Source organism: Crocuta crocuta, unplaced genomic scaffold (genome assembly GCF_008692635.1).
Source record: "Crocuta crocuta isolate KB4526 unplaced genomic scaffold, BGI_CrCroc_1.0 scaffold1073, whole genome shotgun sequence".
Taxonomy (NCBI): domain Eukaryota; kingdom Metazoa; phylum Chordata; class Mammalia; order Carnivora; family Hyaenidae; genus Crocuta; species Crocuta crocuta.
In genome coordinates this window covers 5761-30006 of record NW_027533098.1, presented here as the reverse complement: position 1 = coordinate 30006, position 24246 = coordinate 5761, and the positions used below count along the sequence as shown (strand labels likewise).

General features: G+C 37.2%; 1 protein-coding gene across 1 annotated transcript in view; it reads left to right on the top strand.

Annotated features, from left to right (window-relative positions):
- The window catches only part of GABRB3 (gamma-aminobutyric acid type A receptor subunit beta3), a 238917-nt gene extending 217633 nt beyond the window's left edge, over nucleotides 1–21284 (top strand). Inside the window, exons 5-7 of the mRNA XM_077746210.1 lie at nucleotides 2827–2979; nucleotides 8993–9237; nucleotides 17906–21284. Coding sequence (XP_077602336.1) covers nucleotides 2827–2979; nucleotides 8993–9237; nucleotides 17906–18247 — 740 coding nt within the window. The 3' untranslated portion in view covers nucleotides 18248–21284. The remainder of the gene's footprint in view (nucleotides 1–2826; nucleotides 2980–8992; nucleotides 9238–17905) is intronic.
- The last annotated feature ends 2962 nt before the right edge of the window (nucleotides 21285–24246 follow it).

The following is a 24246-nucleotide window of genomic DNA, read 5'->3' as shown; positions in this document are numbered from 1 at the left end:
TATTTATATGTTCCCTACTCAAACCCATTACATATTTTAAAACAAACAACTGAAGAAATGCTTGCAGAGAGTACAAATAAGGATTAGTGTCAAAAGAACTTAAATAAATAGGTTAAAAAATAAATAAATGGAACAAAAAAATGAGAAAAGTGAATATAGTATAATCAGATCATTTATGAGTTTAATACAGAAGAAAAACAAACATTTAAGAAGTATGAAATTAAGGAGAGTAATTGGAAAGGACAAAATTTTCCCAAAGAAATTAGCAAAAGTTATTTTTAAGAAATGTTTTGAAGCATTGTCGTGGTTACAAGGTGAGATAAGCAGTTCTATAAGATAACGTGTACAGTGGTATGATTTTTTGGCACAGTTATTTGGCAGTAAGTATCAAAAGCCTAAACAGTGACCTAGGAATTCCTGTCTTGGCATATTCATCCTAAGGAAATATATCAAATACAGCAAAAGGACTCTACTGAAAGATTCTTAAGAATATTATTTATAGTTTTCAGGGCACCTGGCTGACTCAGTCGTTTAAGCGTCCGACTTCAGCTCAGATCATGATCTCACAGCTCGTGGGTTCGAGCTCCGCATCTGGCTTTGTGCTGACAGCTCAGAGCCTGGAACCTTTTTCCGATTCTCTCTCTCTGGCCTTCTCCCACTCGTGATCTCTCTCTCTCAAAAATAAATAAAACATAAAAATTTTTTTAAAAGAATATTATTTATAGTTTTGTAAAACTGGAAATAATCTAAATTTGTATGTACGTATTTGAAGGAAAATTGGGAAGATTTTTAAATTGTGTTTACAAATAGTTTTAAATATAAGTATGAAAATGTTTATGCTCTGATGAGAGTATTATGTATGCATTTGATCAGAGCTATGTAACAGAAATTATTAACACACACACACACACACACACACACGACCAGAGGAAATTTCCCACATTCTCAGCCTTTAAGTGCTAAATCTCCTTTTTCCTCTTTTCTCATTTATAATTCTGGATGAAAATGTGGTTGATGCCAAAGTAGGAGCCTGGAGATAAATATCTTTCATTTTCAACATAAAACTAATAGTCATATGAGTGAGTCAGACTGCTCAAGAATGTATACTGGTGCAGCCCCTCTGGAAAACAGTGTGGAGGTTCCTCAAAACATTAACAATAGAACTCCCCTATGACCCAGCAATAGCATTGTTGGGAATTTACCCAAGGGACACAGGAGTGCTGATGCATAAGGGCACATGTACCCCAATGCAGCACTCTCACCAATAGCCAAAACATGGAAAGAGCCTAAGTGTCTATCAACTGATGAATGGATCAAGAAAATGTAGTTCATCTATACAATGGAATACTACATAGCAATGAGAAAGAATGAAATCTGGCCATGTGTAGCAACATGGATGGAACTTGAGGGTGTTATGCTGAGCGAAATAAGTCAGGCAGAGAAGGATAGATACTATATGTTTGCACATATACATGGATTAGGAGGAACTTAATGGAGGACCATGGGGGAGGAGGAGGGGAAAAATAGTTGGAGAGAGGGAGGGAAGCAAACCATGAGAGACTCTTGAATGCTGAGAACAAACTGAGGGCTGGTGGAGTTGGGGAGAGGGGAAGGGGGTGGTGATGGGCATAGAGGAGGGCACTTGTGGGGATGAGCATTGGGTGTTATATGGAAACCAACTTGACAATAAACTAAGAAAAAAATAAAACAAAACAAAAATAAAAAGAATAGAAGTTCTACCTCATTTACATGTGGCCTAAAATAAATTCGAGACATTTGGCCATCTTAATCCCTTAAAAAAAAAAAAAAAGAATATAGGGACAAAACCTGAAGAAGACATGGAATAAAGTCTGGAAAATTTGAGTGTGGTAGAATAGGAGCTTGTCAATCTTAGAATAGAAGGAGGTCAAGAGAAACAAGGTACAGCAATCTCAGGAAAGGAGCACCATCCATCAGTGAGGGTGGGAAGGAAAAAGGCAAGGAACTTGATTATTAGAGAGGGTCATTGGGTTGTCACTGGTTGACCTTCCAGCAGCTTTGTTAGAATCTAGATCAGGGAGATTTGGAACTGATAAAGTGGATGGTTGAAGTGGATAGAAGGAAATGGAGTCTACCCTTGGTTTTCTCCAAGAAAAACAAAATAAAATAAAGATGGCAAATATAAAACTAAATGTGGCATAATCAGTGGACTATTTTCTTATTCTGTAATGGTGGGGTTCCAAAGGTATACTAAGTGGGGTGCACACATCAGATTAGCACTGAGGCAAGGTGCTTCTTTAAGCGTCTCCTTAATGCCTTGTCTGTGGTCAGAGTAGACCATTGCAGTGTATACTGCCACCTTCTGTAAAACTGGACCTGCATCTCTGCCTCTCCAACACTCAAGAGTACCCCTGAGCTTCCTCAGTTGAGGGTCAGTAATTCAATGTCTATGCACAGTGTTGCTCTAGATGGGCTGAAAGGACAACTGGTAAAAGACATTTCAATAAAACCTGAGAAAAATTTCCCTTATTTACAATGGAGAGGAAGGGAACAGCCATTAATTAAATAATAAACAAGATACTTGGCATGATTCTGAATTCTAAGCTAAAAATTTCCCCAAAGTTTTCCCAAGGATAGTTCTCAGATGAACACTTAGCTTTAGAAGAGTATCCTTATCATTCTCTTAGAGGCTGAAATGCACTCCCCTCCCAATTCTTCTATAAAATACAATTAAACCCCTCAGTTCATAGGCTTTTCAAATGCATGCTGTTGGCCAATAGAGGTCAAAGCCAACTTTTTTGTCTGTTATGTCTTTTCTCCAGTGTAATCTTTGTCTGTTTATCATAGGTGCCTATCCTCGGCTCTCACTGAGCTTTCGGTTGAAGAGAAACATTGGATACTTCATTCTCCAGACTTACATGCCCTCTATACTAATTACGATTCTCTCATGGGTGTCCTTCTGGATCAATTATGATGCATCTGCAGCTAGAGTTGCCCTCGGTATGTGCTATTTTTAAATGATATCTAAAATGTAAAGTAACCATGTCATTACAGTATTAAGGAAGTTCAAAGGCTATAGTTCAACTACAATTTTTTGACATCATGACACTAGTCTTGCCCATACAGTTATTTTAATCTTGAAATAATAATTTCAGGCATGATTGCCTTGATGTGTTAATTTAATTATAAGGCTCAAATATGAATTTTCATGCCCATGAAAGGGAAAATATGCTTGTCGAATATTTGCATAATAAAACTATTTTTGACACTAATTTTAAAGCAAGGATTAACATCCCCTGTTCAAAATTGTTCTGTGGCCCAGAAAGACTTGATTAATTGGGGATTCATCTTTTTTAAGTCATAAAAATAGTCAAATACTATAGCATGTAATTGGAATTACACAATTTGATGAGCATTAAAATATGTGATTAGATTCTGAGTGATTCTCAAGAGCTCTAGTGATCTGTACTGGCCACTGGTCATTTGGCAATTGGATTGTTAGCTGATGTACAAGATATTTTATAGGTTCCTATAATATATGTATTTTTAGATTATTAAAAGAATAGTATATATATTATATATTTGTTTATTTATCATTTAAACACATTTTAGATGAGTATAGGGCTGAAGAGTAATTATTCAGCCCATCCCTTCTCTGATAGGATTGAATTAAATTCCTGAAAGTAAAATTATCAACAACACTTTTACAAATTGATGGAAAATAATTATCAATGCATTTGCTGGTAAATTAGCTTACAGAGAACCATAAGATTTCATGGCTCCAGTTATCCCTCTTTCCTCCTGTTTTTGTTTACCATCTTTTCCCAGAATTTCAAGTTAATTGACATCTTTTTCCCCTGGGAAAATGTGTGTATGTGTGTGTATGTAGATGTCTGGTTTAGAATGACAGATAGGTGACTTACAGTTATATCATGAATAGATTAATACATAGGAAATCAGGTAGCTATTCCTAAAGGTGTTTGGTGAATTAAAAAAAAACACTTTGAGAAGTAGAAACTATCAAAAAACTAAAAGTGCTCTATTAAGTGTTATGTATTTTTGATAGGCATGATGAGAAAAACATCCCTAAAAACAAAATCTGTAGGAATTTTCTACAGCAGCAGAGGTTACCCTGTAGCATCAGTCTTTTCTGTAGCTTTCTGCCTTTTTAAAAATGTTATTAGATTACTCTTTGTTATAGTGTTTTCTCTTCTTTTCACCTGGAAAAAGCCAGACCTGCAATAAATTTGGAAGGTTAGATCTAAATTTTGCATGTCTGTTAGCTTATACATTTTCAGGTCTTTCTTTAAGAAAAAGAATATGAAATAGACAAATATAAAATATCCAGGACCCTTCCCCAAGCCTGGAAGAGGCTTATGCAAGTGGAAATCTGAAGCTGAAGGTTCATGAGTTTCACAGTGAATCAGCCTTGGAGAATTTGTCATTATTGAAATAACTAGAGAAATATGAGTACCAAAGAACTGTAATTATCTGACATCAATAGGAGTGAGGTGCAAATTCTATAGCTCCTTAATTGTAAAAACACTTTACAATTTAATTTTTGTAAATATTCCACAATATTAAACAGATAATCTCTCTGAAGTGAGTTGTAGTCAACCCAATCTTATTACAGTATGTGAAACTAGATTCCACCTTTTCTAACAACACAGCATTATGATTATAAACCTAAACCATCATGTTGTGGCTTTTTAAAAAAAATTTTAATGTTTATTTATTATTGAGACGGAGAGAAACAGAGCATGAGTGGGAGAGGGGCAGAGAGAAAGAGGGAAACACGGGATCAGAAGCAGGCTCTGAGTTGTCAGCACAGACCCAATGCAGGTCTTGAACCCACAAACTGTGAGATCATGACCTGAGCTGAAGTCAGATGCCCAACCAACTGCTGTTGTGGCTTTGCTAAGACAAATGAATGGTCTGCCCAGAGTTGTTAAGGCTTCACCACTAGAGGAATGCCAGGTTCTGACTGATGTCACAAGTCTAGAAGGCAGATGTGAGCATAGAGACGGAAGTGAATGGGCATTTGCCAGTGTCAAGGTGAACCTCAGGCCAGAAGGCCTAGAAGACAACTGTGACCTTAAGGCCACACCATCTGAGCAGGTATAAGCCCAACAGGTCCAGATCTCAAAGTAGGATACCAGTATGTTCACTCCCTCTCTTCCACCTTCTGCCTACATGGAACAGGGTCTCTGAGCCTGAGTCTGCAAGGATTGAGATGTGTCACCTGGTGACCTTCAATAACTTAAAAAGTATATCATAAGGTCATGAACACTGAATAATAACACAAAAATCAAGACCAAAGTTAACCAAGTACTCAGGTGCCAGGTTCTTTGCAAGGACACTAATGGGATTATCTTATCTGTTCTGCAGAACATCCATAGCACAATAAGCAATGTTATTGTTCCCATTTTACAGAGCAGGAAAATTAGGTATAGAGAAGCTATACAACTTGTACAAAGCCATATAATATTAAGTATCAGAACAAAGATTTTAATCCAGTTAGTCTGACTCCAGAGTTTTCTCCCTTAAGTGCTACAGATGATTCCTACAGTGTCACTAGACAATACACATGAGCGTTATTTTGTAAATATTTTGTAAACCTTGTAAAAAACAAAGTTTAAAAAGAAAAATAAGGCTAATCAAGAATTATTAATTATTATTATTGAGGGATCCCTCAAAATCATTAAAATACTAAAGTGCTCTGTGCTTCTTTAAGAAGATATGGCCATGGTTTGGGGAATTTAATTGGAGAAATCCTCTCCCTGCCTGGTTCCACCTGTACCACACCATTTGAAATGCCTTGAGTGGTGTTGCTTGCAGCCTGAATGGCTGCACCATGATGAATGTATTTCATTTCTAAGTGAGGTATTAGAGGTACAGGTCTGTGTAAAGGGGTGTTCAGCAAAGATATCCATGGAGCACCTTCTCTGGCTCAGGACTCGTGGACCTACAGTTGTCTGGGGTTGTTTCTCTATTGAGAAGGGAAATGCTGTTCTTTCAGAAAACTGTTGCACTGCTGCTCTGTATGCTTCAGGATTCTATGTTTCTGCTAACCAGGGGCTGACTGTCAGATCTGTTGAACTGTTAGCGTTACAAGCCATCAGACTGCAAATTTGGGAGTTGTAATCAAATGGTCTTCCTCAAAAACCCTGAAGTCCACTTATCAGTGAATCATAGTACTGGTCCTTTTAAAAGTAAAACTTTATACTAAACTAATTTAGGCCACATTATTTTTATCACAAAGAAGAAAAAGTATCTTTTGATTAAATGATGCAAATTATGTTTTTATTTCATAGTCGTCTTTATAAATGCAGTTTTTCAAGTATAATATTTTATTAGCATAATCCAAATAAGAAATAATTTGAAGCTAACAATTAGTGTAAAGACTGAATAGCTTGATAAATGTAAAAGAACATGGAAAGAACATTTAGTCATCCCCTGTACTGCAGTGGTATGGGTCTCCTTAAGGACAGAAGTTCAGACAAAGGCTGTGGCCTTGTGTTTCTTGCCAGAAAACCAGAAACTACTGAATAATTTTTTTTCCTGTAATGGTAATAATAAATATTACTATTTGTTCTTGTTAGTATTAACAATGCCAGTTACCGTTTATTAACATCACCAATGGTTTTCAGTCATTGCATTTAGATCTCACAACAGTTCTAAACAATGGTGCGGATCCATCAAGGCTCAGGTCACGTTGCTGGGAAGTGACAGAGTAGGCTTTTGGGGCCATGTGGCTGTATCATCCCAGTCTGTGAATCCCTACAGTCCACCATCATCCACAATATATAGATAGGAAGTAAAATGATACAAAGAATTAGTAAACGCATTGGCCTTTTAAGCTAAGAGCTAATCAGAGCCCACACAGAGCACTGACCTCCAAACCATACTGTTAAGGGACTCCTTGAACCTGAGCTAATCGGCTGAGCCAGGGTTGTCTTCCATTTTCTCAAGGGCTGCTTTTATCAGGCTGAGTGCCTGTGACATGTGCTGGCTCTTCCTGTGTTCTTTCAGTCCATTTCCCAAGACATCCACTGAAGCCGGGGTCATACATGTCCATTCAAAATAGTTAACTGGAGAGTCAAAGCAATGACTAAACCAAAGCATTCAAATTTTCCAAATACATTTGAAAAGGAAAAAAGTTGTGGCAGCAACATTACAAAATTTTTTAATGATGGTGAGAACACCTAATTTCAGAGAGTTTGCATGGTATTTTCACATTTATTTGTAAACTGTAATGATTCCATTTTCAAATTTTAAAAGTCCCTAGGTACACATGAATGGTACTTTAAAAGGTAATCTTAAAATATTCCGACATATTCAATTTCCATGTATTACATAAGTTATCATGGTTTGCAGTTATACATAAAAATAGTTTCTCAATGCCTTAATTCCCTCCTCTACTTTTAATAGCAGTTTAGAGACGGGTGGAAGGAAAGCACATGCTAGTGACAGAAGACCAGGCTTTATTCCCTGCCTTCCAGATGGTTCTGAGCAAGTGGAGATATTTGGTCTGGGGGATCTCTGTGGGACGCACAGAATGAGGATGCCTACCTACAATGATAGGATGGAAATCTAGAGGGTATCAAACTAAGATGCTTAATAAATACAAATCCTCCACTGGCAAGTTGGGTGAGGATCTGCAGGCTTAGATGCCTTTGGGCAGAATCGTATGTAGAGGTGGTCTGGGCTCTGCTGTGTATCTTGGGAACACTGACTTCTCTGGCCTACACTGTCCCCTGGCCTCAGTGACATCGTTTTTCAGGCTACTGTGGCTGAAGGACTGTGACTAAAGCTCTACTTCAAAAGCCTCCTTTTTGAGGGAAGGCATGACATAGCAATGAAGAAGTGTTTCCATTGGATACTAGAAGACACAAGGATAATCACATTCAGTGGCACCAATTAAATAGATAGAAAAGAGCACCCTCTGGAGCTATCTTGCTTCCTTGAGGCTTCTTAATATTTTAAGAGAGAGCAAGTCAGCTGTAGTAGTTACTGTCCTACTAAGAAGCAAGCAATCCATATCTTTCCTGCAAGTATGGCTTCACTCTGTTCAACAAACTCTGGTTATGTCACTAACTGACTCATCCTCTCCTCTCTATGGCTTCAAACTATCCAATATGAACTTTTTGTAGAGGGGAAAAAATGTCTATTGCTATGGGAGAATTGCAAAATATGGTCCTTATATGTTTTTGGAGACTAGACTTAACTCTGTTAGGGAAACAATGAGATCATTCACACACTGCTATGTAGAGAATTCAACATAATGACATAAAAATGGGGGAGGGGGGATCTGGTCTTGGACCAGAGTATGGCAAGATTCCATAGTTTGAGTAAAATCATTAGCTCTTGACTTCACCAAGCATGTTCTGAGAAGCTTATATAGACTCTTAGTTGAGGAGGAAATGACTTAGATAATCTGCCCTCAGTAGCTTCCCTGAAATACTCCTTTCTTTTTAAGGTCAGGACTGGATCATGTCCATTAACAGTTTTAAAAATCATTGCCCCATTCCCTTTTTTCTTTATAGTGCATTGTATTAAGAATTATTTTCTTCTGACAGGTAGGCTCCCTGAGCCATCACTAATGGCCATAAATGACTCTCATCCTTGATTTGTCATCATTCATTCTTCTTGGAAGTTTCTTATCCAGACACTGAGCATTTTATGTTAATTTCTGGTTTTATTTTCTTTTCTTCCAACTTTCCTAAAAAGCACATTCTCCTTTTGCTGACTGCACATTTATCTGTATACTGAATTCCTTCTCTCTATGGGCCAAGAACCATGGGGTGGTGCCCCACGAGGGAGTAGAGGTGTCTGCTTCCTGACCTGATCTGCTGCCCATATGACACGTTTCATGCTCGTTTGCTTTCTGATCATCCAATAGTATTCAATCTAATATCTACAACTATTTCATACTGTTTGAAAAAATACAAAAGTGAAAAGTCAGGAATGGAGCGGCAAAGTTACAACCTCTCACCTTCTGTTTCTTTTGTAGGGATCACAACCGTGCTGACAATGACAACCATCAACACACACCTTCGGGAGACATTGCCCAAAATCCCATACGTCAAAGCCATTGACATGTACCTCATGGGCTGCTTTGTCTTTGTGTTTCTGGCCCTTCTGGAGTATGCCTTTGTCAACTACATTTTCTTTGGAAGAGGCCCTCAAAGGCAGAAGAAACTTGCAGAAAAGACAGCCAAGGCGAAGAATGACCGTTCCAAGAGTGAAAGCAACCGGGTAGGCCCTCCACCAGCTTGACCACTCACCCATCATGCCTTACATAGACCCACCTTGCTCCCTACCACTACAGTCACTTACATGACCCTTAAGTAGTAATTGTGTGGGTTATTTATAACCTGTCATCAGTCATCAGTCACTAGTTACTTACATGACCATGAAGTAAGTATTGTGTGGGTTGTTATCTATAACCTGAAACGTTGCCTCCTGCAAGTCACTGAGTTTTAAATAAAACCAAAATTAGTAAAGAAGCTAGAGAAGCCATAAGCTTCTCACTGCATATGAAAAGAACAGAACATGTGAATACCATGTGGGGTATTAGCCTGAACCTGACAAGCAGTAGCATTTTTCCTAAATGTTGCAATATTCCTTTAGTGATAAAATTACAGATTTGATTATCCATCATGTCACTGTACTTTTATAGTGTGGGCAGACCACTCGCTCATCTCTGTCTGGCATAGATCTTAGCTCAAGGTCCTTAGCGTTAGGCAGGAGCCATGCTCTTCCAAGGACTCTCATCGATCTGCACTGGTCTTCCCCTGTCAGTGTGTTCACAAAAGCCAGAGCCTGGCAAACCAAGATAGCAGTAGCTCTCTGGGTAAAGTGTAAGGAGGGCACATTACTTTAGGAAGCCCTTGGGCAGTACACTCCAAGAGAGACCATAAATTAGGTCCACCTCATCCAGCTCAGCTTAATGTCTTTACATTCTTCCAGTTACAAAGTAACTTTGCAATTACATGTCATTTCAGTTTATTTTTTAATAAAAACAATATGTCATTGCAATTATAAATAGCACTTTGAAGAAAGTGCATTTTCATTTCTATATATTTTTTGTCTTTATCTTTCTACCTCTTGCATTCCATCAAGTTCTCAAAAATATATTTCTCCTTGTTTACATGCTGGGCTTCTCTGCATTTCTTTATTATTTAATTCTTCTTGTTGAACTTGGTTATTTCTCAAGCCAGTGGTATTTCCTTGCTTTTTCCCAGGCTCTTAGAGCATTATGGGTCTGTTCCTCAGAGGAACACAGCAGCTCCTTGGAGTATTTGCTGTGTCCATAGCCCACTGGTGGCCCAGAATAGGTTCACAAACATTCATGAATGAATAGATGCAGTTAAATGAATGTAAATGACTCCCATCATTTCAGCAAAAACATAAATAGAGTTGGTCAGAGAAACCCAGGATCTGTGAAAAAAAAAATCAGGCTTCCACAAGCAAAATTACCCTGAACTTCTTACTGGAAAATATACTTAGTAACACCCTGTTATGTTTCTAAATAAGTCTGCATCCTACTATGAATACACAATATGCTTTGGTCATGCTGTTTCCAAGGAAACTGGAATTCATCACATCATTATTGTTTCCATCACACAGATATACAGACACGCATACACACACAATGCTGTTTTCCAAATTCCCTCATAATTTAAACAGATTATAAATTTGTTTCCTTTCTTCTACATGAGATAGTTAAGAACAAACCAACCTGTCAAACTGTTGTGCTACAGAAATACCTTTTTGAGTGTGAAGCTTAAAATTTAAAACAAAAAACACCTCTAACATCCACAGAGAGAAGTAGCAGAATGTAAAAAAATATATATTATATATTGTGTATTATATTATAAATCAGTTGCAGAGGAAAATTTTATTTTATTCATAAGGCCACTTGTTATTGTTTTCTAAAAATTTCTTTGTTTTCCTAGCAGCTTTTTAAAAGTCTTTACATGTTCATATTTTTAAAAATCCACAATTGTAGATCAGCTGTTAAGGTTTGAAGTTGACATAGAAATGCACAGGTACTAGCTTTAAATGCATATTTCATGTTCTAAAGATAAACATTAAAAATTATTGCTGACCACATAGAAGAATTTAGTGATAACTTTTAGATGGAATGAATCTCCCAAAAAGCTATATCATGTGATGTGGATGAGTTAAGGGAAAGTGAAAAAAGAATCACAAACTTTGTGCAAAACAGAAATACAACTACACACTGGCCAACACTTTCAAGAGTTCTTTGTAATTATAATTATTCACTTATTCACTTTCAGTAATATTTTTCAGGACTGTTTCTTTTTTTTCTTTTTTTTTTTTTACAAATAGTTTATTGTCAAATTAGTTTCCACATAACACTCAGTGCTCATCCCCACAAGTGTCCTCCTCCATGCCCATCCCCCTCTGTATTAAAAATGGGAGTCCTAAGGCTCAGAAGGCTGTACCTTTCCTTGGACTGAAAGAGGACACTGGGCTGACCACAGGAACTTGCATTGCCATTGTCTTTCTGTCTTATAAGGGATGAGAGGAAAGTGCCCTTAAAGAGTTCTACAGACCACCAAGGAGTGATCTGTGTCACCAATGACGATCTTTGGGAAAATGGTGTTTTGACCTTAATATAAACCATGAGTAGATTTTCCTTATATTCTGTGGTTGTACACTATTTTAACTTAGTGGTTGATTCATGAATGCTCAAAGTGTTCATGTATTCACTAAGTTTCTCCTCAGATCAATGGTGCAATGTAAATTGTGATCTTAATTTATTTGTGCTTAACCTCTTTCCTTTCCTGAATTGTTTCTATACTTAAGAGTTAGTCTTTGGTTGTGATGCATGTATTATGGTTACTGGCCTTGGATATTTTACAAGTTGACCAATTGGTATTTGAATTTCATGACGTGGCAGAAAGTCATAATTCCTGCTAAGTAATCAGAGCTGTAGACTTGGCATAATTTCTCTTACTACAGAGTAAGAGTTCTTTCCTCACATGACAAATACATTTTTTAATTTTTCTAAAATTGCAGTATTTTGCTTATATAAAAGCATGAAGGTAATTAGAGAATGAATATCAATAATATCCCAATCTGGTGACAGATTCTAGAAAAAAATGAAAATTCCTCTGTGACATATTCTGCATGAGATGTTTTTCACCTTTGAATATTTCTGCCTGTCAAGGTTATAGAGCAGGAAGAAAAACATTGAGATTAATGATCCTAATTATAGTATATACCAAACTCTTCAAAATATGGAGAATTCATGAAATGCTTTAAAAAATTCAAGTGATTCATCTGTCACTCAAGACAGGACATTTCAGTCTTGTGTTTCACACACAACCACTTCCACCTGTTTTTAGACTTAAATTTTAGATGATAGGAAAACATTAGCATCTCTTTGGGGCCTTTTTGTTTTAAATGTTTGGTTTCTAAGATTTAACACATTTTAATAACGCTTTAATTCTTTCAGAAAAAAAAGTCTTCTAATAATTTTATTGGAAATGTTCTACACATTGGCTCACTTATAAATGAAAACTATGTAAATATAAAACTATAAGTGAAAAGCATCCAAATTAATTTACACTAACCTCTTATTATTCGATGTATGTCCAAGTTACTTTCAACATTATTGTTTCTATGACAAGTGTTCACTCACTCTGAAAGAGAAATAATAAAAAAATAGTATCGATTCTTGAGACATACCTCATATGAGCTGTGCCCTGAAACAGTTGCAAGGCAGCCATAATTGTTCAAAGCACTCAAGAGCACTCTAATTTTGTAAATTATTGATGATACTGAGTTTGGCTTCCTTCAAAGTAGGTTTTCTTCACTAGAGTCAAGGGCACAAGCTTAGATCTCTGACCTCATGAAGTCCTTTCACAAATGCACAGGACTGGTCACAAGGGACTTGAAAAGACAGGATATCAATTCATATAAATTTGTCATTAAATCTTGAAAAATCAACTCAACATTCAGTTAAACTTACTTCTCGTGTTTTCTCCACTCTCTCTGGGTGCCTCCCCAAATCACTGTGTACATTACTATCTATTTGCCTTGGATTCTCTCTTTCCAGAATCCCTTTCTTCTTCATCCACATCTTCTCCTCTTTCACGACTAAAGCCAAATGCTCTTCTCCATGACATTGTACCTGATTCTTTTTTCTACTACTTGTTTTCATCCTGTCTCCATCACTCCCCTCTTCAAGAAGTTGGTCTTGTCCCTGTTCTCCCAATTTCCACAGCACATGCTCTGTCCTTGTGAAATGGAATGTCCCATTTCATGTGGCCACAGTGCCTTCTCTGCTAAACAGCATTTGATTCTTTGCATCTACCAAAATATGCACACCATGGCTCAGACATAGTAAATGCTCATGGAATGCGTGTCCATGAATGGGTGGTATTTGTCATCAATTTGGTTTAATGTGCTTTTTCACTTTTCTAATGTGAGGAGAGGAGAAGGTTCATAAATGCAGCTTTTTAAAACCAGGTAAAGCTGAGTCATTAGAGCCATCAATATTTATTAGAATTAGCATCTTTAAGAAAAGATTTGTCTTTATTTGGTATTTCATTCTACAAAGTCATTATTTATAATCTCCTAGATTTTGATAAAAGGAGCTTTTCATATGGCATTTTTTATAACTAAAAAGAGACTGGCATGTATTTAAAAATGCATTTAAAGTTCATTATATAGTACTCTTTTAAAATGTGCTTGTTGATTATTTGAGACTTTCACCTGCTAGACCCATTAAGGGTAAGGATATTTTCTTATCCACCTATTAGGATATCTCAGCACAGAGTATGGTACAGAGAAGATATATGGTAGATTTTTACATGAATAATCCCAAGAGTTTGAACTCTTCATGTGCATTTCTCCAGTGAGGCATCCACCTTCCTAAGTAGACCACTGGGCTTTTTATCTCATGGTTTTGTTGTATTTAAAATATTATGTAAAATGGAAAGAATATCTCTTAGAGTTAAATAATGTTTTCTGTTTTTCATACCTTTAGGAAAATAATTTCAACCCTCTGAGATTCTAGTTAATATATACTAAATCATTTATTATTATAAAAAAGTATAATTTCTACATGAATATTTTTAAAAAGGGAAGCATCTTCCACCTTTGGTTATTCTGTGACTCAGCTTTAGATAAATTTTGTTTTGAATACATCAGCTTACTATGTAAGAAGATCTATTTAAAATTTTGGGTAGTTAAACAAACTCTAATTGAGCTAACTTGATAAATAATCTCAGTTTGTTAAATCTGTTTAAATGATAACTTAATATATTTTCTGTCATGATTCAAAGTCAGGTAGGGTATCACACCTATCCAGTGCAGTTGTAAAAGGCCCTGAAATAACAAGATCACCCTGATTGACTCCCTCTCTAGAAACAGACACCCCAGTCAGTTCATTCACCATCCTGTTCTCACCTGTGTAGCCTAAAGCATGATGGAAGGTACTGGAGAAAGATAAAGATTACTAAAAGGTCTCTTTCCTCTAGAAAAAGGAAACCCTTTCTTTGAAACTCTTGTATAAAGGCTAGCTCAGCTGACTCCATGGCACTTTCCTCTCTGCTGATTTTTGATCTAGCTATCCATAGGTTCCTAAGTAGGTTCCAATCACCTCTTTCTTAGAGATAGTGTGACTACTTGCATAGAAGACATGCTGCTACCCACTGGACTTTCCTTTGTTGCCGTTCCTATTTCAGTCATATCTTAATATGCCTCTTGGGATTCACCTACCACATCCTCGTCCTCCAGTGAGAGACTGTCTCCCAAAACACTGGAGGCTTCACTGATCCTAAAGACAAGCAAACAGACTTTTTTTGTGTAAGGGTTTTACTGCTAACCATTCCAGGGCAAGATTACAACAAGAACAGAAACACATGTTCCAAACTCCTCCAAAGGTCTAACATTCCTAGTACTTTTGAGATACAAACCTTATTCAAAAATTTCCCTCTACTGGATTAAAAAAAAAAAAAAACAGAACTCTAATGTTCTGTCAGTGTTCTGTCCCTCTCCCCAAGAACAGATCTCCTCAAAAGACTTTCTCCTCAGTACCTGTGTTGTTTTCTTGGCCCATTTGCATCTCCAAGCACCCCCAAGCTAGCTGTCTTCCATTCTAAGGAAACCATAGGTCTTCATGGTCCCTCCTGACTGTGACATTGCTCACCCTACAGTTCAGAGGCAGCATAATTGAGGAAAACTGAGCACAGCCCAGACTAATACATGCCCATTGCTGCTGCTCCCTACACCCTGTATGGGCAGTATGAGCATTTCTGTAGGGACTTCAAGAAGGGCCAAGAGGCCAGGTGGGAACAGGGTGGCAGGCAACTCTCTCTCCACTCTTTTTCTTCCTTCTTAACTGTGGAAATAAAGAAATGAGTGGCAATGGCAGAGCGCCACTGCTGTGTGGACCCAGCACATATTGAGAGGAGTGCTCAGGTTTGTTGCAATGGCATGAGGACAGCGTTACTCAGTCTCTTGGCATTTCTCCTTCAGGCTGCCCTAAAGGAAACAAAAGAGTGTGGTGCACTCCAACAGTGGTCCATCTCCTTACTTTCTCTTATCAAATGTGTCTTTTACTCTTTACCCTGAAGCTAATTGCAGTTCAGAAATATGTCACTTTTCCACCTAGAAATCACTTTTTATTACCTGGAAGATAAAGTTGAAATTCTTTAATGCAACATGTAGAAACCCTTAATGGCTTGACTCTAGTGTGTATTCTTGTTGATCAATGGGTATGTTTCCTTACTATATTAGGAAGATGGTAATGACAGTAATGAGAATGACCATCATCCAATCAACCGAGAGTTTATCATGTGCCAGGACCCATTCATACCAAGATGGGAGTCAAATTTAACTAGTTTGCCTTTCTCAAAACACTTTAGTCATGCCTCAAGCCTTTGCTTGTGATGGTTTTTTTATGCCTTTTGCCTGGAAAATATCTACTCATTATTTGAGGCCCAACTCAAATGCATTTCTCCTCTGAAATCTTCCCTTCTCCCTTCTGTAGTAGCTTTGATTGCTACCACAACAAATTACCACAAACATGTCACTTAAAACAGCACCTAGTTCTGTTGGTCAGAAGTCCAGGTTCAGTGGGGCTTCAGCCAGGTTCTCTGCTGAGAGTCTCAGGATGTTGAAATCAGGATGTCTGTGGGGCTATATTCCCTTCTGGAGATTCTGGGAATAGGTCTATCCTCAGACTCATGAACGTTGTTGATCATAGTTTCTTGTGGTAGCAGAACTGAGGCCTCTGTTGTCTCCTGGCTATCAGCTGGGGCCAGTCTTTGCTTTCCCTGAAGTGCCCTCTATCAATAGCAAATCCAACTCTTCTCCCACTGTAGATCCCTCTGCTCTCACCTTCTGCTGCATACCTCTTTCCCTCTTGCTTCCAGCTGGAGAAAATCCTCTACTTTTAAGGGCTCATGTGATTAGGTTGGGCCCACCTAAATAATCCAGGCTAATCTTCCTATTGTAAAGTTCATAGCCTTAAATAATGTTTGCAATATCCTTTCTACATGTAAAGTAACATGCTCACAGGTCTGGAGAATAAGGGGGTGATATCCTGATGACCACACCTCTTCTTCCCTAACCATAATTGAATTGTACTTCCAAACCATAGGGTAGATATCATAGAGTCTATTTTAGCACCTTTGTGCCAGAGCCTGAGTGGCCCTTGGATGTTTGCAGCCCTTCCTGTGTCTGGGTTACCTTTGTGTCTGGGGGTCACCCTACCTATGGTCTCAGCACTGCTAAGAGGTCTGCACAGTCACCTGACTCTTCTTAGTTGGGAGTCTTCACTCCCCACCTCACCTCCTTCACATCTAGCATAATGTCTTTAATGAAATTAAGGAGTATACAGAAGAGGGGAGCATGCAAATTAATATGTCAGTAAATTATTCCTCCACAAAATAACTAATTTTGTTAAAACCTCATGGAAGAAGCTATAGAGCTTACCTAGCTCTAGAAGAAAGGGTAGACTTTCCACAGTAAAATATAGATCAAGGAACATGGCCTTCCAGGCAAAGGAATGAAGATAGGTGGGGAAACCTATAGCATGCTGGAGAACAGTGAGACCCAGGGGACTGTGGAATAGGCCACATGGTCCTGAAAGGGTCTGGCACTACTCAGAGAGGGGACTATTGTCACACTTAGAAAGAATGGACTCCACTGGGGACCCCTAGCCTTAGGCATGTTCTATGAAAGTTTAATAGAAACAAATAGACCAATGACATCATGAAAGCTCTGTAGCTGTATTTAGCACAGAATAAAATGTTATATTAAAGTTTGGCTCCAATGTGGGAGGGGACTTTCATCTATCTTAAATATAGTCCTTAAAAAAGAGACCTCCTGCCAGGACCAGGATTGGGCAAGGAGATCATACTTGGGTAGCAGTCTGTATCTATCCCATCAAAGTCATCAGGACTGTCCATTCATCACAGCACTATTTGTTTCTCCACAGTAATGTGAATATTTTTGTACCATCAGAAAAGGGGACAAGGTAATTTCTAAAGAATGGGAGAGTATAGTTTCCATCCAGCATCCACTTGTGAAAAATAGTTAAGACAACTGAGATAACATATTGAAAGGGATTTGTATTTTAATTTTGTCTTCAGTAAGGACCTGTATCCATAATTTTAAATTTCAATTTGAAAAAGCCCCCATTATTTAACCTTTTCACATAGAGTGAGAATTTTTTTTAAATTTGAGAAAATAAAATCTCTAAACTGTACGTAAGCCTCCAAAATGACATTTTCTACGAAAACAGTCCTGGGTTTGACAAATGTGCAACTTCTCATAATGTGTGTGATGTGATTGCATGATATAATCTGCACTGTTTGTATATGAAAATTAGATTCACTGGCATGCTAGCTGTCTAACAATGTGCATTTTCTTCAATTAGGTGGATGCTCATGGAAATATTCTATTAACATCACTGGAGGTTCACAATGAAATGAATGAGGTCACAGGCAGTGTTGGTGATACCAGGAATTCAGCAAGACCCTTTGACAACTCAGGAATCCAGTACAGGAAACAGAGCATGCCTAGGGAAGGGCATGGGCGACACATGGGGGACAGAAGCATCCCGCACAAGAAGACCCATCTACGGAGGAGGTCTTCACAGCTCAAAATTAAAATCCCTGATCTAACCGATGTGAATGCCATAGACAGATGGTCCAGGATCGTGTTTCCATTCACTTTTTCTCTTTTCAACTTAGTTTACTGGCTGTACTATGTTAACTGAGTGACTGTACTTGATTTTTCAAAGACTTCATTTAACACTGAGTGAAGTATTACTCTGCCTGTCAAGTTTTTATACCTGTACACACACACAGACACACACAAGCAGACACACATATATACATACGCAATTGTATATATATGTGAACTTTCTCAGCATATATATAAAATACACGTGTATATGAGGATGTATGTGTATATGTTTATACACACAGGTATAAGTACCCATGTGTATGTAAAACAAATACACATACATATATACATTTTGCAGCTATGGACAATTTAACACAGGATGCATATTAAAGAAAGTCATAGTTGTTTTTTTTTCTTTTTTAATTGAAAGGGACAAGCATCGTCTAAATATTATGCCTTGAGAATGAGGGCGTGAAACACAATATCATCCTAAAATGTGTCTTTTATTATCATAACTTAGATGTTTTAGTTTGAAAATCAGAAAGAAACTCTTAGTTAATCTTCAAGCATTTATTCAGTGGTATTTCCAGTTTAAAATGAGTCACACACTTCACATCCTTTCTGTTTACTAGAAGACTTTTCAGCTCTTTTGGTGATGGGATTTGCTTTCATCAGGCACACTTTTTCTGTAATGGTTTAGTGGATGAGGTGAGCTGCTGATGTGTGCTCACCTGTTGTTTTAAACATAGATAGATCCCACGTTGATGTCTGAAACATCCATCTTTAGAAAACCCATCAGGTATGGATGGCATCTCATTGTAAGTACTCTTAATGTACAATGTATTTTTTTTGTTGTTCACTTGGAGTGGATTCAGCTTATTGTCATATGGGAATACAGTGGCATGTTTTGGCAAGTTTAGTTGACATTTCAATCACTGAAAATGTGCTCTACATCTTGTATGGATTTCTAGGCCTGATATCTAGCAGAAAGCATAGACGTCTCAGGTTATTTGTTACTCTAAGGTAAAACCATCTAGGATGATTTTCCCCCTTGTCTTTATGTTATCAATCACTCTTATAACATTGTATGTTAATATAAAATATATTTGCATAATATGCATATATATGTATATTTACCAAGATTTTGTTTCTTAATGCTTGCTATCATGGCAGCATGCGATGTCATAATTTTCCTTTACATGATGTAATTACATTCTGTTATCTAGAATTAAGATTGATGCTTAAAACACTTCTGTTTAATTTCAGAAACCAAGAGACATCTTCATGCCTTCATTTCTGTATCTGACATATTTCATAAGCACATCCAACTACTCCTAGTCTAACTAGGATGCTGCAGGAACATGACCAGTACACACCACGCATCACCCAGTAATCCATGACCGTTCTCTTGAGGCAAAGGAGAGCAACCCGACAACAAACACAGTCACTTTTGGTTCCTTCTGATCCACAGCCTCATCAGTATTTGGACTTTTTAAAGCTCGTAGAAACAAGACAAGGTGCACCGGTTTCATAGACGCAACCTTAACTTACTATTTAGATGAGATCTTTCTAAAGAAAAAAAAGAGATGATATATTTTTTGTAAACAATATTTCTATCACAGGCCTCCATAAATGGAAATGACTACAGTTGTGCAAATGGATGTCACAGTGAAGTTAAGCATTTGGAGAAAAAAAAAGCAAAATATTCAGGAAAGAACTGCTAAATTAATACTTTATCCTAACATGCCACATATGCCTCGCCCTCTCTGTTCTATCCTAAGCCAATGACCAAAATCTTGTCAAATACACTATTGGCTGGCACCAGTTTTCTCCATGTAGATAGAGGCACCACCTTCCCTAAGGATGCATGTGGTGTGGGCTATCACCATAGGCTGACCACTACTTGATTTTTCTTTGGTTGCCATAACAATCTTTAATTTGCGGGTCTGTCACAGTTCAAGACCCACTGTCAGGTAAAACATAACCCACAAAATCTCATACTAGAAGCAACGACTAGTTTTTTGTTTTGTTTTGTTTTTACCTTTTTCCCTCTTTCATCCCGACCTTTCTTCAACATCTTCCACCTACTGCTCTCTGGTTTTATTTTTTATCTAGAGACTAACCAGTGATTTCTGGTCTTGGGCTTTTCTCTGACAAATTTTTTTTCACGGGTAACAATGAGGGATCCTAAAAGTTAAATAGATTGGGAAAAACCTTGTAAGTGGCCTTATCATTGTTAACATATTAAAAAAAATACATTTGTGCAGACCTTATCCCTTTCAATACTTCAGGTATCTATTTCTGTATCCAGCGATTCAAGGAGTAAGCTCCACATGCAGAAGAGGGACCCCAAAATGCAAATGAACATGGACAAAAGCAGTCAATGGCAGATTTACTTGTACAATTTATATTATTGAGAACTGTGACATTAATTCTTTCTGGGAGAAAAATGATTCAAAACATTTTTGATGCATAGTTGAGGTACCCAATTATCAAAGGCAGAGACCCTATGGGGCTCAGAAGAGCTGCAGTCTACTTATCAAGGTTTTCTGGTTATAAATTTGCATGGTATAGTTATAATAGCTTTTGAGCTTTTTATATGCATTTGGCACCAAGACTGGGATCCACAACTTTGTAGACACTGCGATGAAGTTAACATAATAGCTATATTATAAATAGTGTTTGTAACTACACACACACACCACACACACACACTCACACACACACATACATACATATATTCTGTAAAAAAAAAAAACTTTTTAAGATCCTTGGGTATGTGTTTGCTTTACTCCATTTCAGAAGAAAATTACTTTTCTTCTAATAAAATTATTTTATAGCTTCTCCATTTTTAAAAGTTGTGAGAAATATTGAGAAGCAGAACTCTGTGCTGACAGAAGAGAGTTGAGTTTGGTTCTCTGTTCTGTTACAATGACCTCTCGTTACTCCACAGTAGTCACAGGAGTGAGCCGTATTGATGAATTCTGAACCTGGACCTCTGACATTAATGTAAGGTGGCTGTTACCCACGTCCAGACATCTTGAGTAAGGAGAGAAAAGTTGAATTTGGAATATAATGGTATTTCTTTCTCAACAACTGAACGTAATAAAAAGTTAATTTTCTATGTAGTCCTGTCTTTCCAAAATGCTTCACAGGGGCTCAAAATGTACTGAAGAATCTTGCTCTGAAAGTTGATTATTATCCATATTCAGATATACTTGAGACAACTCAAGAGCCCTACAAATAAATCCCTACAGTGAAAGACTGATAAGACTTGAGTAAATCTTTAAAACAAGTGTTAATCTTGTCCACCAACCCCAGGACTATAGAGGGGTTTCACTGTCTATATCATGAGACATTCATTTCCCCCATGAGTCATAAATGAGCTAGGAAGTATGTCATGGTAATATTCCTGTTAGGTTTGAAGATTACAGGTGCATCTGCAAATTCCTATGTTTTTAATGCCAGCATCCAGAACTTTTGACATATTCAGTCATTTTCATGAAAGACACTTTTCCCCTGTGCAGCTTTAGAATTAACATTTCTACCTAGAAGATATCCAGAGGTGATGCCACACATATTTGGGATTGGTTTTAAGGGGACAGGCACATTGCACCTGTAGGTGTTCACTTTCAGCATCTAGTAGATAACCTCGGTGTTAGTACCACAATGGTGTATCTGAAAACAGAGAATATGTCCAATTTTGAATCTCCTGGCTTGAAATTATAATCCATCTTATAATCCTTACTTAATGCTCCACCTGAAAACTGGTTCATATTTCTGGCCATTTTTATGTAATCAAAACTGAACAATTGGTGAAATATTTTGTTACTCATGGAAATAACTCTGGCTCTCCTCTTACATGAGCCATCAGCAGAGTAACGTTGAATCGTGGGGCAAAGAGCTGCCCAGGTGGACTAAATTTTCCCAGGACACTAGCTAGTGTGCCTTGGATCGATTACCTCTTCTACTGCATTGAAAGGTGCCATGTTTTCCAAAATACTCAATTCCCAACACCTGGGTAAACAGTGATCTCCCAGAGAGTGGCTATGATAACATGCCTCTCCCTAGGGTGAGCCCCATAAACATGTTTTATCATTCTTGTCTTATATTTCTACTTTACAAGTCAGTGAGTGTGTTCAAGGTAAGTACAGGATTATTCTAGTAGGAATAGGCGATTGCTGTCATGATCAATTCCCATGTTGATTTCATTTCATTGTAAAGATAAATTAAAACCCAATTTTGCTTAAGCACATTGATGTAATTTTTTGGTATTATTTGACATGAAAAAAACAGCAAAATTGAGTGATAGATACAATATGAAACTTGTTGATGAATGAATTCAAATTTATTAAAAAAGAACTAACTGACTTAAAGAAGAAGACTGATTTTTTTTCTTCCTTGGCTATCTTTTGGTGATATGGTGTGGTTATTTTAATTCCAGGTATTTTGAGATTACATGTCCATTTAGGTCATGTAGAAAATACAAAAAAAATAAGCTCAAAGCTGACTGCATGGGAGAACAACTGAACCATGATTTAAAAAAAAAAATCATGATTTACTCTAAACTTCAATAGACAACTAAACACACAGGGATCCAGCTTGTGCCTATCTTCAAGCAGGTGGTTAGAAAGAGAGAAATATTTTTCTATTAAAGGCTAGGGAAGAAACTTACCAATAACCTCTGGGCACAGGTGTTATTGATCTTTACTCTTTACTTTTTTAGTACTAGAAGGCAATTTCCCTTGTTCCTTTTCAGTGAGAAAGTAACAAGCGATGTCATTCATGAAAGAAAGGAAAGAAAGAAAGAAAGAAAGAAAGAAAGAAAGAAAGAAAGAAAGAAAGAAAGAAAGAAAGAAAGAAAGAAAGAAGGAAAGAAAGAAAGAAGAAAGATTCTCAGACACCTCAAACCAGATAGAACTTGTATTGAGCAATAGATCTGTTAGGTTCCCAAAAAGTCTGCTGGCTCACATGCAAACACCTTAAAAGGAATGTTCCCCACTGTTGTTGTCAGACTTACAAAATGTCCTCAGCCAACTCGTATTTAATGGAGGTTTACCCTCAAATTTATCTACTCTAAGCAAAATAATATAAATTATTCAATAATTCTTTACAGGGCCTATTTCCATTCTTTTATTTTTTTCATCATATGTTTTTATATCCCTGGTTTATGTTGGGACTCTGTCTTGCGCATATTTCACACTAAAGCTTCATCTAAGACTAGAACATCACTATGGAGACATTTCTCACATACTCCATTAGGCTATAACATTATTCATCCAGAAAACAAAGTTTAAATTACCAATAACTGCAGAAAAAAAGGATTTTCAATTTTGCAGACCTTCTTAAATCTTCTTTCAAAAGCATCCCACTTTCAAATAACCAAAAAAAAAAACCTCACCGAATACAGAGTACAATTATGTCCAGAGAGCCTCTACCAAGAATCTACTCACTCTTATGCCCGAAGGGCTGCCACAGCCCCTGCACACATTTGGCATCATTTTACAATTCTTACCTACCTCCTTTCTATCAGCTTCTAAAGGACAGGGATTGACAATTATTTTAGTGGGAAAAATTCTTCAGGGAAGATTGACTCTTTGGAAGTCAGGACGTTGAGCCCTTTATAAGACTAAGCTAGCAATGGTTATTAATTGGGGCACTCCTGGCATTAGAGGGACTCACATTCTATGGTTTTATTTTCTATCAATAGGTTCCATTTAGAATCCATAGCCAAGCAATGCGGAAGATACTGGTAAGCAAAATGTAGTTCACAGAAATGATATAGAGTGGATGTGGATGTATCTGTGTGTGTGTTGAAATCAAATAGGAAACTAGTTAGTAGCCTTGATAGTCGGATAATTGTAAGAAGATATCTTTACAACTGAAATTTCTATTTTGATTTTCCCAGGTTTTTAAGCAGTTGTTTCTTTCTCTCCATTTTTTAGATAAATATGTCAATACCCCTATATTTTATGTGTTTCTCTTTCCTCTGTTTCACCTCCCATCTTTTGTTAAGTGTAACCGTACTTTTACATTACCAGGGTCAAACACATGTGTATTCTGCCTACAGTCATAAAATTATATCTTACT